The sequence below is a fragment of the Daphnia carinata genome, chromosome 7 (genome assembly GCF_022539665.2).
Source record: "Daphnia carinata strain CSIRO-1 chromosome 7, CSIRO_AGI_Dcar_HiC_V3, whole genome shotgun sequence".
NCBI lineage: Eukaryota > Metazoa > Arthropoda > Branchiopoda > Diplostraca > Daphniidae > Daphnia > Daphnia carinata.
The window spans coordinates 8,978,560-8,993,818 of NC_081337.1; the positions used below are offsets into that span (position 1 = coordinate 8,978,560).

At 45.0% G+C, this 15,259-nt stretch overlaps 2 protein-coding genes and 1 long non-coding RNA gene across 8 annotated transcripts; 2 read left to right on the forward strand and 1 right to left on the reverse strand.

Annotated features, from left to right (window-relative positions):
- The first annotated feature begins 146 nt into the window (after positions 1 to 146).
- LOC130704228 (OTU domain-containing protein 5-B-like) lies at positions 147 to 3,111 on the forward strand. Of its 3 annotated transcripts, none has more exons than XM_059496133.1 (8): positions 147 to 410; positions 712 to 872; positions 937 to 1,189; positions 1,271 to 1,426; positions 1,516 to 1,672; positions 1,732 to 2,409; positions 2,470 to 2,688; positions 2,750 to 3,111. In XM_059496133.1, exons 1-8 carry the CDS (start codon positions 279 to 281, stop codon positions 2,761 to 2,763), a joined length of 1,770 nt encoding a protein of 589 aa, XP_059352116.1. In that variant the 5' UTR covers positions 147 to 278; the 3' UTR covers positions 2,764 to 3,111. The 3 variants fall into 3 exon arrangements, with proteins under 3 accessions (XP_059352116.1, XP_059352117.1, XP_057381683.1); XM_059496134.1 differs by having other exon boundaries at positions 2,476 to 2,688; XM_057525700.1 differs by having other exon boundaries at positions 2,470 to 3,111.
- A 1,416-nt stretch (positions 3,112 to 4,527) lies between these two features.
- Positions 4,528 to 10,828, forward strand: LOC130704219 (dual specificity tyrosine-phosphorylation-regulated kinase 2-like). The gene is made up of 2 exons (XM_057525690.2): positions 4,528 to 6,609; positions 9,314 to 10,828. The coding sequence occupies exons 1-2, from the start codon at positions 5,185 to 5,187 to the stop codon at positions 10,493 to 10,495; spliced, it is 2,607 nt and encodes an 868-aa protein (XP_057381673.1). The 5' UTR covers positions 4,528 to 5,184; the 3' UTR covers positions 10,496 to 10,828.
- A 2,025-nt stretch (positions 10,829 to 12,853) lies between these two features.
- Positions 12,854 to 15,236, reverse strand: LOC132088136 (uncharacterized). Of its 4 annotated transcripts, none has more exons than XR_009421392.1 (3): positions 14,856 to 15,236; positions 13,519 to 14,799; positions 12,854 to 13,446 (listed from the first exon to the last, which is right to left on the reverse strand). It is a non-coding gene; the product is annotated as an uncharacterized LOC132088136 (long non-coding RNA). The 4 variants fall into 4 exon arrangements; XR_009421390.1 differs by having other exon boundaries at positions 12,856 to 13,446; positions 13,519 to 14,496; positions 14,606 to 15,231; XR_009421393.1 differs by having other exon boundaries at positions 12,859 to 13,446; positions 13,519 to 13,750; positions 13,997 to 15,226.
- Positions 15,237 to 15,259: the final 23 nt, after the last annotated feature.

Sequence of the window (15,259 nt, forward strand, 5' to 3'; positions counted from 1 at the left end):
AAACAAAAAGCAACTAACTAGGTTTTAGTTAAGACAATAAATTTAATTTAAGCCATGCAACAGTTTAGAAAATCAGCAACCCTTAAAGAAAAGACTAGATCGAATTTTTTTTCCCTTTCCATCGACGTGGCAACATTCGAATAATTTATTTAGAATAATATCACGGCCATCTTTCGCGAAAAGACGTGGGTAAAGATAAGGGATTATTACTTTAAACTTTTAAGAGTTCGTTCTGAAGACGTATAAAGTGGGAAGAAAGTTATATTTGCGTAAGCACCATGACAATTTTGCCCAAAAAGAAGTCGTCTCAAGCGCGGTCGGAATCTGAGAGCAATACTGATGGATCCCCTCTCCAACATCTCTCAGTTGGAAGCAATAATCATCTATCACATATTGGACCCGTACCTCAGGTAACATAGTGTTTCTTAGAATTCATATTCCAGTAAAGCTTTTTAAAGCAATTTCTCTATAATAATATTTGGCTACCAACTAAATTCCTGTCCACAATTGTCATTCGAGACACTCAAAATGGCTGGTCCCAGCTGGACTACCATGTATACATAAAAAGCAAATGGTGCTTTGTTCATTACACACTTGCCATATAGTCAGTACTGATAGGCAAAATAATATAACAGTACAGAGTTATATAGTGCTTACAAACCTCTTTTATTTGTGATTCAATATTACTGTTGTTTACAAATTTCTTCATAGGTTACAGAACCACTGAATGTGGCCCGGCTCTCTGGTAGAACATCAACAAGCCATACACACAGCCATGGCCATAGCAGTCAGTCATCCTCTCGCTATGAAGATTATGACCTAGAGAGTGGTCCCAGTCAAACAAAGAGGAGGATGAGAGTGAGCCCGCACAGGTATGAATTTGGTTAAAAAAGAACATACTTAATTGAGATCTAAAAGCATTTTTCTGTTATTCAGAGCTGTTCGTCCTAAGCACAGAGATAGAAATTCATCCACCTCTGCCATACCCAGTACTAGTTCAGCTATACACAATGTTGCCTCTTCGTCCAGCTCAGGGAGTTCTCCCACACCTAGCCATGTAGTACCAGAACCTTCTTCGTCTTACCACTGTGAAGATGAATCAGGAAGTGGATACAACAGTGGAGATGAATATGGACCTGCCAGATCTTCCTCTTCTAATGTAGCCATTTCTGAAGAAGAATGGGAACAGGTATTTTGTAGTAACACATTCTTGGCATCGCCTTGTTAGTTGTTTTTTTCTTGTTTATTTATTTTTTATTTTTGGCATCAGAAAGAGAGATGGTTTGAGAAAAAAATGCGGAAACGAGGTTTCATTATCAAACGTATGGGTGAAGACGGTGCGTGTCTATTTCGTGCAGTGTCTGATCAAATCTATGGTGATCAAGAAATGCATTCAATGGTTCGCAAGCATTGTATGGACTATATTGTAAGTTACTTTTATGTTGTACTCCGACAAAGTTATTGAGATGATCAATGCCTTTTTTTTCTTCTTTCGTGCATCTGGGTTTCTAATAGGATGCCAATGGAGACTACTTTTCGCAGTACATGACTGAAGATTTCGCAGCGTACGTGAGCAGAAAACGTTTGGAAAATGTTCACGGGAACCATATCGAAATGCAGGCTATGAGCGAAATGTACAACAGACACATTGAAGTCTTCTGCTACAGTGTTGGTACGTCTTCCTCAATTTCTTCGTCAGTAATTCCTAATATCAATATAAAATTCTTGTAGATCCCATTAACATTTTTCATGGAAAACATCAAACTGATGACGAACCTATTCGATTATCCTACCACCGAGGGGTTCATTACAATAGTTTGGTTGATCCTTATAAAGCAACTGTCGGCGTTGGTCTGGGGTTGCCCGGATTTGTTCCTGGTCAAGCGGACAAGAAATTAATGGGTGATGCTATGCGGCAAAGTGAGGAGACGCTGATTGAGCAAGCCATGTTGGAAGACAAAGTCAAAGCCACAGATTGGGAAGCTACGAACGAAGCTATTGAGGAACAAGTGGCGCGCGAGAGCTACCTTGACTGGCTAAGAGAAAACGAACGACGAAACAGACAACAGCAACGTTCTGGTCACTCGGCAACCACATCTTCAAACGCTTGCGAGCTTCGTTCACCCAGAACCTCAGCAGCGACGTCTTCTGCTCGCAATTCGCCAAAGCCTTCCTTTGTTGAACATCAACGGAAGTCGCCAAATGCATCGCCTCGAGCTTCAACATCACGCAGCGTTACGACATCTAGTAGCCGAGATGGTTCTTCAGCCAGCCCTATCGCATCGCCTGCTGCGGGTACATCGAATTCTGTCACGGTGAACTCGAGTAAACCTGATTGGGGACTTGGCCCAGGTTTTGAATTAGCTGAAACAGCTTCATTTCTCGGACAGTTGCCACCCGATATGTTTGGTAAGAGACGTTGGTTTCACGAAAAGTTTTCGAAATAATTGTGGTGTATTTTGGCAAAAGGTTTAGCGGATTGGGAGGATGCCGGACTTCTGGCCCAGGTGTTAGCGGCATCCCAACAAGAGTATCTGGATAAGCTGAAAAAAAGCCGAGAACCTATCGATGAGACGAAAGATAGCCCTAAAGAACAGCAAGAAGAGAAGCCGATTGATCAGAGTAGTCGCGACAGTATGATGGCAGATCCATCTAGCGACCTAACCACTGCGAACGGAACTAACAATAGTTAACCCAGACTCAGTTGTTTTGTTTACGTACTGTCTTTCTTATCTTTTTCCCCCGTCAGTCGCAGGGAGTTAAAGAGGCGTGTACCAGAGGAGCCAAGAGAAAGGCATTTTTGCCATGCAAAATTGCTAATCTTTGATTCTTGCGGTCTACATTTAGACCTGCAGTGACGTCTGACTGACACAATTGGATTGAACTTTCCCTTATACTTGTCTCCTCCAGCGCCCATGCTCGCAAACTGGCTGCCAAATCATGTAAAAAAAAAAAAAGGAAATGTCATCCGCGTTCGAAATCCAGTGAAGCAAGAAAAAAAAATCACTTTATAGAAAAAAGTAAATTGAAATCATTTGTTACACAGCTTTTCTGTCAAAATAGCCGCAGATGCCCCCCTTGCCCTGGTGCCTTGGAATATCTTTCGTCGTGGTTTTCTCCATTTCGTCTGCTCGTCTTGCGGATGCTGGAACTAACGTCTCCGTACCGCGGTACCTTGGCAGCCAGCTGATGTGATGGCCATAACTCGCACTTTTCTCGTTTGTCACGTTTCTTCTGTTTTTGTTTTCGTTTTGCTTTTCTTGTAGGTTAGAAACACGTCTAGCTACTCCCGTCTGTTGAAAGCTAAATCATATGTTTTCTTGTATCACTGACCTCTTGGGCTTTTCGTGTTTGTTTTAAATCTCTTTCTTCCTTGTTTCTGCTCTTGACACTAAACTTTGTGTCAATGGGAAGAAGATCAACTGCTTTCTTCTTCATATCTCACCCGTGTACTGCAGATATAAATCTATTTGATGACGACGAAAAATTTAAGAAAATGAAAGAGACAAAAAAATCAAGCTATATGCAAATATAATAGGAAACTTACTGTCAGCCAGTACCACATTCTACTTGTTTTTACGCCTCTTCGCACACTGCATATTTCGTAAAACAAAAAAATCGAGAGAAATCTAATGCAACAAACTATTTGATGAATATGTAGAGCAGAGCGTTTGGGGAAAATGGTTACGACCGATTTTCTTTTTTGCGTAAAACGACCATGTACCACGGTCAACACAAGCAAGAAATGAGAAAAATCCTATATATTTTTTGGGCCAGAGAGGGCATGAAATTCAGTCCGCTTTTGGCTCGAAAATGCGGTTGGAAAGGAAACATAGGGAATAGGGGAAACTATAGACCAGGTCTAGCTTATTTCTGATTGGTGACTTTCCAAGTTGACGTCACAGATCGGCCATATTGAAAAAAGCTAACACTAGAGGGCCAAGAAGCAGTGGCGCCCTCAACGGCCAGACAATTTCAACAGAAGAGAATTTCCAGTCTTTTTTGTGTGGCCTGCAGAGTGTGGTGTGTCTGTGATTTCGGCGTTTGGGCCCGGTCGACGACACTTCTCCCACCCCTGAAAAAAAAACTCGGAGTGTGTGTGTGTGAGTGTGTGGTGGGGCCAAAGAAGGAATTTCTCGTGCACACACTGAAAAAAGTCCGACATTTTGGGTTGCCTATCGCCTTTGTTTTTAGTCTCATCAGTTTTAACCCTCGTTACCCAGAAGAAGATACCCAAAAACTGGTGTTGTGTCGACTTGGTGAAGGTAAAAAACGCCACACACTTGTGTGTAGGATGCTTCGTTTATGGAAAAATCTACGGGCTGTATGGGTTCTCTTTGTGTGTGTGTCTGTGTTTGGAGGGTAGATGGATTCCCAACTCGAGTCGGAGCCATGGTGAGGGGGTGGAAGGGGAAGGGAATAATATGGGGGAGGGGTGGAGGGGACCAGACATCCAACAAAAAAATACCCCCTCTAGAAAAAAGGGAGAGAGAGAGAGAGATGGGAAGGGGGGATAGAAAAAAAAACATGGCGGGTGAAATTCTATATATATAGTTATATTTTTAAAGAAGGACCTAGGCCCTTGTGCTGCCTACGGGGTTTTTATGCTGTTTTTGTTCTCAACGATGGTCAATTGTTTCTGTTTAGACGCCTAAGAAAAAGGTTTTTTTGTGGAGATTTTGACGCTGATCATCTGCCTTTGTCTTTCAGGAACATTTTCTGTCAAGGATAACCACACCAGCACAAGAAATCGCCGATGGGATCGGTACAACAGAAGCCACCACACGAAAAGTCAACAGCCAACCAGACAGTGCCCATTGCTGTCACAAACCTTTGTTGTCTCAGCTCGGGCTCTGATTGTGGTTAATAGCCAACCCAATCACTTGCAGAACCACACACCACTAGGCACGACAGAAGAGAATGTTTGTGTGATCAGTCAAGAAAGAAAGTGGAGCCATGATCAGGCTCCTGTGATAGAGCCTTTTTCTTCTCACAACCAGAAAGGCTCGAGGTTGTGTTCCTCTTCTTTTTTGTGTATGTCCCATTACAACCCAGAATCATTTATTCCGCCTGAGCCCCACACACAAAAAAGTAGATAGGAATAAGCCAGGCTAAAGGTAGCCCTAGCTGTTGTGTGTGTTGGGGGAAAAAGGGCGGGTGCTGTGTGTGGGGGTTGGTTTGGCGATGTCGCTGGGCTATTTCATGAACACGCGCTGGGGCGGACTGGCGGCAGCCGTAGCGGCACAGCAAGCGACCAACGACGAACTCCACGCTCTCAATCCTTCAGCCATCCCGCATCACTACTCTGAGGAGAACAGCAATCCGTTCGCCTTCACGTTGCCCTACGGCGCTCCGTTATCGATTGCCGGCGCCTATCCTCCTCAGCACCACAATCACAGCAGTGGTGCCACGACGGGCAATAACGGTGGACCGACCTATCACCAGCAACAACAACAACAACACCACCACCATCCGCACAACGCTTTTGCGCCTTCAGTAGAACTCGGAGCCGCATTGGGTCTAGCGGGTGGACCGTTGGATCCTCTCCGTCTGACTTCTCCTTCTATGCCACATCTCTGTGGCCTCGACGAGAGGACGATCGGACATTTCAAATCGCTTTATCCTCCTCCGCCATCTCTAAGTGGTGTAGGCCAAATCGACGATTCATCGTCGATGCTTTGGCAACCGCATCAGCAATCGTTGCCCGTCGCTGTGCCTCCTCATCCTCATCACTCTCTACCTCTGCCCACTTCCTCATCCAATACTCATCCTTCGTTGAACTCGTTGGGGAACAACGGCCAACAGCAACATTTGAACTCGCATCCACCCGGAGTCGCTCTCTTGCCCATTTTGACCCCGCACGTTCAATCGTCAGAAATGCCAAGCGACAGTCCACCTTCGCAGCAGCAGAGCTCGTCGTCGGGCAGTAAGAGCAACGGGACGGGCAATGGAGTGGTGACAAAGCCAAAAGCCAAGCCACGACAACCAGAGGAGGTACTCAAGTACTTCAGCAACGTGCTGACGCCCTACGAGTGCCAGGAGATCCTGAACTACCCCCATGTCTACTTCATTGGAGCCATGGCTAAGAAGCGGCCCATCATGTCGACGCACAACTCGGGCTACGACGACGAACAAGACTCGTATATTCACGTTGTCCACGACCACGTGGCCTATCGCTACGAGGTGCTCAAAGTCATCGGCAAAGGTAGCTTCGGCCAGGTGGTGAAAGCCTACGACCACAAGAACCACGTCTACGTGGCGCTGAAGATGGTCCGCAACCAGCCCCGTTTCCACCGCCAGGCCCAAGAGGAGATCAAAATCTTGGAGCATTTAAAGAAGCAAGACAAGGACAATAAGATGAATGTCATTCATTTACACGATTGCTTCGTCTTCCGCAATCATGTCTGCATCACCTTTGAGCTGCTCTCCATCAACCTTTACGAGTTGATCAAGAAGAACAAGTTCCAGGGCTTCAGCCTGCAGCTGGTCCGCAAGTTTGCCCATTCGCTCCTTCAGTGTCTGGAGGCCCTCGCCCGCAACCGCATCATCCACTGTGATATGAAACCCGAAAACGTCCTCCTCAAGCAGCAGGGCCGCAGTGGCATCAAAGTGAGTAGATATAAATTTTTTATATGTTATTATTTATCTAGTATTTCTATGTCTCTTTCTGCCTTTCTCCACCCACTACTACTACCATACGTTCACTTCTTTTTTGTGTGTGAGGGCGTGGGGGGGGGGAATGTAATGGTCGGTCGGATGAACTGGACGGCATCGGCTGTGTGCCGGGAGTACATGGAATAGAAACGGGACTCTTGGGAAAGAAACCGAAACGTTCTCACTCGGGACTCGACGACGAATGTAGCGGGATGATGGAAAATTTCGATTAACTGTTCCGGGTTCGATGGAAACCGCGGCGTTATTTTTTATTGTGAGAGGGGCTTCATTTCTAGTTAGTGGCTTTATTCGATCCGCATTGTTAGAGAGCAATAGACCCTCGAAAAAGAAAAAAACATTTCCGTTGACCGAATATTGTGTACAGGTCTACATGTAAATACAGTCTCTTCGTCGTTCTAATTTGAAGGATTTTATGGCACACGGGGTTCATTATCTTGGAGGGGAAGGAGAGAAAGAACGAACGGAGACAGCGAAAAGAAGGTTTCCTTGTGACACTGCCGATCGATTTTCTGGGTCTGTCCAGTGTCTGCGCAGCACGCGCAACTTGACCGATGCTGTGTATCCCAATCATACGCAAAATGTTTCTCCTAAGGAAACGGCCATTTTCTGTATATTTCACGTGTGAAAGAAGAAGAAAATAGAGGGGGAAAGAACTCACAAAGATTTGAGACTAGGGCCGCTCGGACAAAAGAAAGAGATGTCGGAAAAAAGAAAGAGGGTGGTGGAGTGAGTAGTGATGGTGGGATTTAAATCATAAATATTCCCCCTTTCTCAAAGACGAATCCGCCTCTATGGGTTCCTTGTTCCCAGGAAACACTTTGACCTGCACTGACCCTAGAAGGGGCTGCCGACTGGTTCCGTGTGGCTTTTGCTTTTCTTTACTCACTTCTTCCCAGCACATTGGGTCAGCCACCTGGTGTGGGTTTGCCAACCCTCGTCTTCTTCTTTTCTCCCTTTGTTGAGGCTTTCTTGAGCCCAGCCAGCTGTGTAGAAAGAAAGCCGAGGAGGAGTAAAAGAGAGAGAGAGAGAGAGAGAGAGAGAGAGAGGAAAAAAATGGACACCAACAGGTGCGGGAAGAAGAACGGGCTTAAGCAAGACAAAACTTGAAGAAACTGACGACGAGCTGTTGCCGTGTGCGCTGTATATGATGATGATAAAAGAGAAACCGTTTCTTGGGTTGCCAGCTTTCACGTTTCTCTTTGGTGGAAGCGCATCTTGGCCGTGACAACGAATGAGATTGTAAAAAAAAAAAAAAAAAAGAAGGGGGAAAAATCAGATGTGGCTCCTGTTCAACTGGAGATAGGCTTGCTTTGCTGCCACTTGGTTCATTGTGATTTTCTTAATTGGAAAGTGAACTGCACTCGAGGGTCGTCTGCATCGCTATACAAGCCTGGGAACCGGCGTCACAGTTCAAGGGCGGTCATTTGTGGCGCCGATTGGGGAACGCTCGGAGCAGCAGCAAGTCGCATACTTCTTTTCTTTTTTTCTTTTTCCCCATTTTGCCAGTTTTTGAGTGTATCATATTTGTTGTGTATTGGCGCTTTGAATCGGCGAGGATAGTATTATTCCAGTATTCGGTTGGTCGAACTTCGTGAAGGGCACATATAAAAATTTCAAAGAATATATGGTGGCCATGAAGTTGTGCGCCCCAGCAAAGTCTCGCACCCCTCCTAAAAGCCTCGAGACTTTCACTGTACACAACGTTGCCATGCTAAGAAGACGGAGCCGCCCACTCCAACCTTGGAATTATTCCTCTGGTCTCTTATTCCCCCGTTTTCCCTTCTGCTTTTCTTTTTTTTCTCCTTCTCTTTGAACGTCTTTTCGTTTTGGACAATCAACCGTCCAGGCAGATCCCAACTTCCTCCACCTCCTCGTTGACCTATATTGAAATGGTCAATGATAAAAAAAACGACGATCTTGTTAGTCCATTACTGAATGAGGTCGAGAACGCCATCGAGCCACATGAGAGACATTAAGGTGCTTCCGATTCGTGTGAATGAGTTTTCTGTTTGTGTGTGTTTTGTATTTTATTCGCTAAAAAGAAAAATAGAACGGGGCCACTGCCAAGGAGGTGCAAAAAGAAGGGAACGCTTTATAACGCCATCTTTGTTGTCAGGTGTGTTGTGTATTAGTGGTCGGTTTGAACGGATGAAGCTTCCGCCTTGGCCGTTCCCGATTTGGAACTCTTCATTTCCTGCGCCCCAAGTTTTTTAATCAACAACGTCTGCTCACTTCAAAGAGAGAGTCTTGTTTTGGTCTGCTACTTTTCTGACGCATCTGCGCGCGTCTATTTAGGGGGTTTGGGGAGCTCACATTCGGTAGCTACTGGCCTCTTTTACCAGCCACTTGAAAAGACAAAAAATAAAAGCGGACGTAGGATGTTATCGACAATTTTGCAATGCACGACGTCAGTCGCTTCGATGAATCCCGTGGTTTTTGCTAGTCTTTGAGATTGGCGTGAACTGATAAGAACCGGTTCTTTTGTCACTTGGCAACCTTGTTGCTAATCGATTCCGTTCCCAATTGTAATGTAATCTTTGTAATTACAATCAAGCAACTCTAGTTGAGTAGTTTCTTGTTTTTCTCTCATATTTACGTTGCTCTCCATTTTCTCTTTCTTCCCCACCCGTTTCTGTAGGTTATCGATTTTGGCTCGAGCTGCTACGAGAACCATCGGGTCTACACGTACATCCAGTCGCGCTTCTACCGAGCACCCGAAGTCATTCTGGGCCTGCGCTACGGCCTACCCATCGACATGTGGTCGTTGGGGTGCATCCTGGCGGAGCTCCATCTCGGCTACCCTCTCCTGCCCGGCGAAGACGAGTCGGACCAACTGGCCTGCATGATTGAATTGCTGGGCATGCCGCCACCGAGGCTCATCGAGCAATCGAAAAGAGCTAAAATGTTTTTCAGCTCCAAGGGATACCCCCGCTACTGCATGGCCACGACAAGGCCGGACGGCACCATCGAGCTACAGGGCGGTTCGTCTAGACGAGGCAAACCGCGCGGACCACCCGGTTACCGGAGTTTGGCCACGGCCCTTAAAGCCAAAGGACAGGGCTACAAGGTCACTACCGCCAACAGCACGGCCAACGCAGCCGCTAACGGCGGCATCAGCGCCGCCGAATGGTCCGAAGACGAAACCCTCTTTGTCGACTTCATCTCCCGATGCCTTGACTGGGATCCAGAGACCCGGATGACACCCGATGAGGCCTTGCGGCACGGATGGCTCCGACGGAGGTTACCCCGGACTCCAGCCAAATCGACGGCCGTCGAGAGTCCGGCTAGACAGGCGCCTTGGCGGACCTCGAGTACCGGCAGCGTCGGTAGCGGGACCAATAGTCTAGGTGGAGGTCCCGGTGGCGGCAATGGCGGTTGCATTAGCGACCGTTCGAGCGGCGGAACCGGTGACTTGATGGTCCTCGGTGACACTACTTCAGCCAACGGGACAACAGTCTTGGTTCAATCGACATCCTCGGTTGGCACCTCAACCTCTGCAGCCGGTAGTGGTCAACAACAGCAGCAGCAGCAACAACAACAGCAACAGAACGGCGGTGGAGCTTGGCCGCCGGTAACTACCAGGGTCTTTATGAGGACTCGGAGAGCGGCCATGAATGAGGCGCTGGCTTTGGCTGGCCAAGGGAGCTCTTCGGCGAGCGCTTCTGGCATGTCGGTGGCGACCAAATTGCCCCACAGCGGCAGCACCGGATCCCTAGCTTCGACATTGACGGGTCCAGCAGCAGCGGCCGGGCAAAGACGATACTCTACCCGGTTACCCGTCATTGATCACTCGTGCTACCCCAACGGCGTTTCTTCCTAATGAAACTGAGAGTTTTTACCCCAGCTCTCACAACCAATCTCCTCCTTGTTTTTTTTTTGTTGTTTTTGTTTGTTGTTTTTTTTTCTCTCGCTCTCTCACTTTCACCCTCTCTCTCTCTCTCTCTCTTTTTTTTACTTGATATGTATTTTACCCCGGCATTCTCATTTCACGCGACACGGACGAAACATTCGTCGTAAGAAGCCATCGACAGCATATGCGTCCTCCTTGTACGCTTTTACTTTGTGTCTCGTCAACTGCCTCCCCTCGCGTCTATTTCGAGGAGCAGCAAACGATAAAAGTCATCAGCCGTTGTCGACTTGTGTTACCCTGTTTTTGAAATGGTCTTTTTTTTTTCTTTTTTTGATTTTTATTTGGAAAGCAAAACACTCACGGGTAAAGAAGGACGTAGAAATCTCTTATTTCACTAGTGCACGCTGATTTAGAAAAAGAACGAAGAAAGAATAAGAAGAAGATGAAAACGGGCTGTCTCTATCATCTCCTTATCAAATTCTGATCTCCGCGGATCGTTGACGAATTGTCTTGCTTCTTATTTCAACTCCCGAACGAGGCATGGAACGTCACACATTAGGGTGGGCTAAAAAAAAAAAAAAGAACGGACTGAAGAAGGCGACGACGAAATTTTTTAAGAATAAGAGAAGCTCTCTTCCACACCCACTCGCTCATTCGTGATGATCTCTCGCTCGCGTTGTCTGCAAGGATATCGCTGTGGAAGTTTAGGTTCCTCCGGGTGGTTACAAACAAAACAAAAAAAGACACATAATTATAAAAGGGAGATTTGGGTGTTGCTCATTCGTTGATTTCTGGACTAGTTTTCACGTTTTTAACTATTGTTTATTTGTTTGTTTGTTTTTTCTTTCTTTTCCTTCTTTTTTTTTGCAATATTTTTTTTTTGTGTGTGTATTGTGTTGGGTCGAAGTTCTGACTTAGGACGTCGCCATATCGACACGCCAAAAAAAAATCTAAAAAGAAAACTAATGTATTTAAAAGAAAAAGACAAAAAAAAAAGACGGAATTATGTGACATTTGGGCGATTACATTTGACCAGAGCCAAACAAAAGTGCAGAGATGGCGAATAATCTGTAGTTTCTCTCCACAACATTCTCTCAGAATGATGATTTTTTTTCCTTCTTGGATTTGAAAAAAAAAATGAAAAATATTTGCATCCCCCTTCCCAATATTTTTAATAATTTGGTCGATGAGAGCAACGGTCCCATTGTAATTTGCCCTTCTTTTGTTTCAGAAATAAAAAATCGTTTCGATTGACGACTCACGTTATGACACCCGCAACAGGAACAAGTGTAGCATTGTTTAGCATGTCCATTATAGTTTTGTTGACAAACATGATTCCTCTCCCGAACGTTCTCTCTGCTTCTTCTTGTACACGTTGAGAGAAGAAAACGTATTATTTTCGTACCATTTGATTTGGATCCTCGCATGCAGAGAAGGAATACCATCTCTCAGCGAATAGTTGATGGCACCTCAAGGGGAAAATATGTTTTCTCTTTCAGTACCCAGCGTCATTGCGTCCTCGTCGATTTAAACCGTTGTCTCTTTTCGGTCATGAAGTTGCCGTGGCGAAATGTTTGTTTCCCCAAGCACGAAAAAAGCCACCGATCATTCAGGGTCTTCGGAAGGATCTTGAAAAATTCCCGGAGGGGAATCATACACGCAATTCTCCCGCAGCAGAAAGCATCTGCCTCCTTCTCTCCAAACTTGTTCCGTAGTCTCCTTGTTGTCATGACCAAAATGCATCGTAGTAAGCTTTTATTGCGTTGTTCACTTCTCATTCTCGCTAGAGATCCGAAAATCATCTTGCCCCGACCGTCGACTCTCGCTGTCCTTCTCTATCCATCTCTCTATTTCTCTCTCTCTATGTGTATTTGTTCATGTTTTTTTTTTAATTGACGCTCCGTCGTGTGTGTGCGTGTGTGAAAGTGCCGAGTATTGCTATTGCTACTGCTGCTCTAATGCTGTGTATTTGGCCTTGTATTTTGAACGATAATAATGAAGTGAATGACTGATTGTGTCACAATGTCTTGTGGGCTTTAAACCAATTTTCCCCCCTCATGTTTCCCCTCTCTCTCCGATTCTCTTTTGTGTTCCTCTCGTATGTTAGTAATGAACGTGATTTTAAGTCGACAAGACAGCGAAAAGAAAAAAAACCTCGTATGAATCACCTGATTTCTTTCATTTTTGATGGATGCGACCTCTGCATTTTAACGCACCGAGAAAAACATGTCTAGTTGGTGGGTTACAGAAAAGGGGTGATACGCACTTCATCGATTAGCCGAATGCGACGTCATCTGATCCGATTCGGATAAAAACTGGGTTAAGGTTGGTCGATGATCTATTTATTCCTGGCGGTTCAGGGTCGAAAGCTTGTCAAATTTCAAATTGTATTTGTTTATTTTCCGCGAAAAATAACATGGACCGACGACAGGTTTGAGTTTTCAAGCTCATCGCAACAAAGGTTCGACGCCCTTTTTTTTTTTTTTGTTCTTTTTAAAATTTTTTGAGTGGGATTATTGTTGGCGTAAGTAGTCTGACTCACCAGTGAGAATTAGTCATGTTTTCTTTTTCTTCCAGGGGAACCAATAACTCAGAGCATATAGTTGCAGTTTTGGGTTCTGGCTGTACACCTTGTCGGCAGGCAGACAATTCCCGAGAGAATGTTCTTATTGTCTTTTTTTTTTTTTTTACGTTTTCAGAAAGCAGTCAGACCGGATGAGAAAGAAACTAACTTGACCGCAACTTTATGTCGTTTGACGACCTTGATGCCAATCGTGTATTGTGAAAAATACAGGCGTGAATCTATCCAAGAAGGTCCTTCACCATGGAATGAATTATATCCGGCTGACATTCTTTCACTTGTCTACCAGACGGCCGACGAGGTTTTGATTAGGGTCTGAACATTGAAATTAGGATTTATCCTGTACGTCAAGGCAAGAAGAAGAAGAAAAAAAGGAATGAACGCGTATTCGAAACAAATGAATTTGGCCTACCTGTGCATGGCGTGACTTCGTGAGAAGGGAGTGGATGGTTTCATTCATTCGCTGTTTTTTTTTTTTTTTTTTTTTTTTTTTTATTTTTATTGTTGCTATTGGTCTCTGATCAAATGGAAGTCGTTGATTCGATTCGTGCGACATTCGTGTTGCAGGTAAACTGCCGTTCCGGTATAGGGACAGACGAAATCGAAAGCAGCCGCTCGTGTTTGACATGAGACGGCCCCTTGCCCTAAATCAGACACGAAAAAAAAAGGAAAAGAAAAATGAAATCCAATCGAAAGAAGAGAATCGAAAGAAGAGAAGAAAAGATCATGTCTGCCGACTTTAATTTCGAGACCAACAGAGAAAGTTTTGACCAAGAAACGACGTCAGATCTCTCCGAGAGAAGGTCACGATGAGTCAAGACTTTCTTCTTTCTCTCTGCCGGTTTCTTTCATTCTTTCCATCCTGCTAGAAAACAAAAAGAAAATATCACCAGTCTCCTCTCTCTTTCGATCTCACAATTTGTGAGGCTCTGCTCATCGAAAGACGGAGGGGCTCGTTCAGTCTTTTGGTTCATCTCTTTCTTCGGTCTCTTTTATTTTAGCTCGACCGTGAGCAGAGCGTCTGTGTAGAGGCTTTTATTTTAGGCTCCAGACACGGCGTCTGACGACATCCGTCGGTGCGACAGTACCGCCCCGGCCCAGGGTCTTTAAACTTCTGAAAACAAACACGAAACACGAAATAAAGGTCGAGTATCACACTCGACCCAAATAAGGTTTCCTAATATTTCTACTCAAGTCTCTTACACATGCAGTAGTCCTGGTTCAACACACACGTTGCCATCATGCGCAGTTTCATCAGTTCATGCAGGGCTTTTCCAACCTTCGCAACATCGCATCAACCCTCTCCAAGTTTAGGTATCGCCTTACAATTTGGTCCGCACACACACTTCATGTGTCCATCTATTGGCTGTTCTAAGCCATGGCTAATGGGCTTAAGAGATTTATTATTATGATGATTTTTTTTTTTTTTTTCATTTTTTTTTGTTTTTAGTTTTTAGTTCTCTAATCGAAGTAATTAACGAAAAGTGTAGTATACTCACCGAAGTGTACGGAAGTAGGACGATCGATGTGCAAGCTGGCGTTTGCGGTTACACTGAACTACAGTATTCCAATTGTACAGCGTAATAAATAGGAAGAAGGCTCTTGTGGTTTTAGATTTCTCGAATTTCGTAACGGTGACCTGTTTGGACTCCACGGGCTTCCAACGACGAAATCTATTGGTTTCTCCTGGATTCTAAAATCCAAAGAACTCAACGAATGTTGTTGTCACATATTGGCAAATATTGGTACCTTGGCTTTGATTGCTGGCTCGATATCGATCGTACCAGAAATATACGATTCAGAAATATTATCCTTGATCCTGTTTGACTATACGCAGTTGGGCTTTTGGAGCAAGCTCTAGCTTTTGAAAAACTGCATATTTCGCCTTCATTGTCTATCACCATAGGCCGAGTTCTAGATGATTTCCAAGCCGTACAAGGAGCTCCAATATTCATACAAGCCTGTAGGGATCGCGTTTCGGTGAGCATTTGGAAGGCCCTGGCCGGTGAACGTTGCACGGGTGGCGATAAAATGTAATGAATGTCTTCCAATCAACGAAGTAGGCGTCTGCCTATGTTCCTGTGTCTTCTTGCCGCGTAGAGAACAAAATCAATGAAACATGGTCGCCTTATTCGAGTTCTAGTTTTTTTCGC

Bases quoted from the DNA above. Each gene is read 5' to 3' on its own strand.
- LOC130704228 (XM_059496133.1), top strand. From the start codon at position 279: ATGACAATTTTGCCCAAAAAGAAGTCGTCTCAAGCGCGGTCGGAATCT. The intron at 873-936 runs GTATGAATTTGG...TCTGTTATTCAG, and splicing joins ATGAGAGTGAGCCCGCACAG to AGCTGTTCGTCCTAAGCACA. The intron at 1,673-1,731 runs GTACGTCTTCCT...AAATTCTTGTAG, and splicing joins AGTCTTCTGCTACAGTGTTG to ATCCCATTAACATTTTTCAT.
- LOC130704219 (XM_057525690.2), top strand. From the start codon at position 5,185: ATGTCGCTGGGCTATTTCATGAACACGCGCTGGGGCGGACTGGCGGCA. The intron at 6,610-9,313 runs GTGAGTAGATAT...CCGTTTCTGTAG, and splicing joins AGGGCCGCAGTGGCATCAAA to GTTATCGATTTTGGCTCGAG.